Here is a 3776-nt window from a genome sequence, read left to right as displayed (position 1 = left end):
CAGCTATCCTCATCCATTCTCGCCACATGACCATACCACCGCAATCATCTCTCTTGCACACCACAACTGATGCTTCTTAGGTCCAACTTTTCTCTCAAAGTACTTACACTCTGTCAAGTATGCACACTGACATTACACATCCATCGGAGCATACTGGCTTCATTCCTTGTGAGCCTACGCATGTCTTCAGCAGTCACGGCCCATGTTTCACTGCCATGAAGCATGGCTGTTCGTACACATGCGTCGTATAGTCTGCCTTTTACTCTGAGAGAGAGGCCCTTTGTCACCAGCAGAGGTAAGAGCTCTCTGAACTTTGCCCAGGCTATTCTTATTCTAGCAGCTACACTTTCAGTGCACCCTCCCCAACTACTAACTAGGTCACCTAGATATCAGAAGCTAACAACCACTTCTAGTTTTTCTCCCTGGAATGTGGCAGAAGTTATTTTCTGCACATTTACAGTGTTTATAGCTCCTGAACATCTGCTACATACAAAAACTAACTTAATTTCCTAGTTAACCTTCCTTTGACATTGCTGCACCTCTTGTGTACATAGCTTGCACTGGGTGCATCTTATAGAGTTTCTACCTAAGCCTTTTCTACAGATCGAGCAGGGCCATCTACCTGAAGGTGTTTGCGATTTTTCTACCTTCCTACTTATTAGGACTTTGGTTTTAGCTAGGTTGATTCTAAGGCCCTTCAGTTCTAGTCCTTGCTTCCACACCTGAAGTCAATTTGGCTAATGTGTCTGCCAGAACAGTTGCAAATTGTCCATTCTGGTTGTTGGTTTCAGATTTAGGCACAAGGCCAGCAACTTTGAGGGGAGGGAGTTAGTTGATCTCATCGACCTCCCCCCCTCCTAGTACTTGACTGGTACTTTGTTTTATCACCCCACCAAAAGGATGAAAGACAAAATTGCTCTCTGCAAAGCCTTTTTTCTTTTTTCACCCCCAATTTCTTAATTCTTCCCATCTCAATGAGAAAAAACCTAATGAAGATATTGTTCCTTGGTTTATTTGCACATATACAATAAATCTGAATTTTCCAAAGGAAATTAAATAAAATCCTGCTATCTCCATCCACTACTCTTGAGAGGCTGGTTGGGATAGAGTCCTTAGGTACATCCTGCATAGGGTCTTATAAGAAGCAATTATTCTAAAATGATTTCATTTCCTGAGAAAACATTCAAGGATTTTTTTTTGTGTGTGTTTTTAAACAGTCCAATGACCAAAATAGGATAAATAAAGTCAAATGAGTAAGATTTAGTATTTCTTAACAAATTTTATTAAAAAAACTAAATTCTGTCATTTGGTTTTAAAAAACAGTTTCTGAAGAGAGATTTTGTTCAACTACAATCAAAATATCTCCCAAGAATTCAAAAATGAAGTGAAGAACATTGTCATATAAAGGAATTGTCGGTGTTTATAATGAGGAAAATGAAAGAGGGAACGAATCGTTTATTGACATTGATCAGGCTGGGAATATAGAAGAAGACATTTGCCTAAGGCGCTGTGCATTCAGACTGAAACAAAAACCACATGGTTGCAAAGCAAGCTGACTGTTCTTTTAGCTAGAAATGTTCTCTTCTGGGTTCAGGTGATCCTCATTAATTAATGGCACAATGGAACAACCACTGCTTCCTATCAAGCAGCAATAACAGTATCAAACATTCCGAAACAGACGGAATTACGTCCATTAAAGGATTTGATGCAGCATTCAACCAGTGACAATTTCTCACTGTTTCCCACACCTGAATGAATTCTCTCCAAGTAGCTGCTAACTTTATTCACAACATTTGCATCTGATGTAAATTCCAATGCGGTTATGTTATTGAAGAATTTCACCTGAAATATTAAAATATTCAATTATAAAAAACAGAAGCAAAATGTACTTCTTCAAAAATATAAATAATTTAATAATGTAAATTTCTTAAAACCTGCATGTAAAAAAATCTATATATACTACATACTTGGTTCTATTTTGGCCAAAAATTGGTCCAGGTAAAGTGGTTGACATTAAGAAGGGCATCCAACCGTAGAAACTATTCCCAAAGCAGACATTGGGGGCTCGATGCAGACCTTAGACTCACCAGCCTCTTGTCAAACTGTCCAACCCGGTTGACCCAGGGCTATAAAAGATAGTTTGCCCAAATGCAATGCAGCGAGATTGAACCTAGAGCCATGTGGTTGGGAAGCAACCTTCTTAACACATAGCCATGCCTATGCCTGAGGGCTAGCTGCATGGTATAAGAGGTTTGTTTCCCAAGCACATAGCCTCAGGTTCAATCCCGCTGCATGGCATGTTGGGCAACTGCCTTCTACTATGGTCTCGTGAGTGAATTTGGTAGATGGAAACTGAAAAAAGCCCATTGTGTGTGAGTGTGTGCCTGTGTATATGTCTATGCATGTGTCTTTTACTGTCTCCTTGCCTACACATCACATGACAGTTGTAAATGAATGTCTCTGTCATTCAAAACCAATGTCCTTCATTCCCAATCTTCCAAGAAAACATATGAAGAAATATTACCTTGCTTAGCATCACGTGAGGGTTGGCTACAGGAAGGGCCAAAGTGCGTCAGCTCCAACGTATTCTGACTGACTGCATGCAAATATAGATTGGGAGAATTCACAAAAAAACAAAAGACGAAGACAGGTGGTGTAGAAAACAAACAGATGTATTAGTATAATGCTCGGGAAGTGAAAAAGTCTTTAACGTTTCGAGCCTACGCTCTTCCACAGAAAGAAACAAGGAGAGAAAAAAAGAATGTGTAGAGGCTTACAGACACACACACACACGTCTATATATAGAAGATCTGTACTCTGCAACAGTTAAGATCGATCCTTCAGGTGGTGTTAAAGCACTTGTGGTGGTGCCACAGAAAAGTGTCCATACAGTACCATGTAAAAGCACCCAGTACACTCTGTAAAGTGGTTGGCATTAGGAAAGGCATCCAGCAATAGAAACCATACCAAATCAGACTGGAGTCTGGTGCAGCTCCCCAACTCTGGTCACACCATCCAACTCATGCCAGCATAAATAATGGACGTTAAATGATGATGATGATATATATATATATTCTGTTAAGAACATAGCAGAGTACAGTATAAAGCTCATCCACCTTCAGACTCCACCCTGTGCTACCCAGTAGTAGTAGTATATGTAATTCCAGGTTTGTGCTTGAGCTTCAGTCGTGTGTGAATAAATAAATGGAAAAATTTTGAACTTATGGAGACAATCTTTCCATATCACCTGAGGAAATACAACTAGATCTCATGATGAAGGGAAACAGTCGACTCCCTGCGCACCTGGAGAACTACATTGTGTAGAAACAATTGTAGTGATTGAAAATAAATGTCTGACCGTACTTCTTGTTGCTGACTCCAAATTTTTCCAATTATATCTATATTTATATATATATTATTGTGTCTGGGGAAAGTCATATATATATATATATATATATATATATATATGTGTGTGTGTGTAACAATTAGAAAATGGAGGATAATATGCTGAACCCAACTACTTGCAGACGGTGTATCCCGTTGAATTCATTAATTTAATTCATAGCAAAAGTGACAAAAAAAAGGAAGAAAAGAAAAAGAATGAAAGAACCAAAGCACAGGTGTCCATGGCAGACTATGTTATTTTGCCAACATGGTTTACATATAGAAGTACAAAGTACATAAGGAATTAGAGGATGAACAGAAGTTTAATCTTACAGCTGTTTCGGCCTAGTTTTGGCAGGCCCCATTCTATCCGAATATTCCTTTCTGGAGTG

The 3776-nt window shown here is 39.0% G+C and overlaps 1 protein-coding gene across 4 annotated transcripts in view; it reads right to left on the bottom strand.

Annotated features, from left to right (window-relative positions):
* Positions 1-1311: 1311 nt before the first annotated feature.
* LOC106872871 (protection of telomeres protein 1) overlaps positions 1312-3776 on the bottom strand; it is a 19002-nt gene continuing 16537 nt past the window's right edge. For all 4 annotated transcript variants that reach the window (XM_052976611.1, XM_052976612.1, XM_052976610.1 and 1 more), the window contains 2 exons: positions 2525-2596; positions 1312-1842 (listed from right to left, as the gene is read on the bottom strand). In XM_052976611.1, the coding sequence (XP_052832571.1) occupies positions 1826-1842; positions 2525-2596 (89 nt within the window). In that variant the 3' untranslated portion in view covers positions 1312-1825. The remainder of the gene's footprint in view (positions 1843-2524; positions 2597-3776) is intronic.

Source organism: Octopus bimaculoides, chromosome 25 (assembly GCF_001194135.2).
Source record: "Octopus bimaculoides isolate UCB-OBI-ISO-001 chromosome 25, ASM119413v2, whole genome shotgun sequence".
In the NCBI taxonomy this organism is placed as follows: domain Eukaryota; kingdom Metazoa; phylum Mollusca; class Cephalopoda; order Octopoda; family Octopodidae; genus Octopus; species Octopus bimaculoides.
This window is presented reverse-complemented; position numbering and strand designations above follow the sequence as displayed.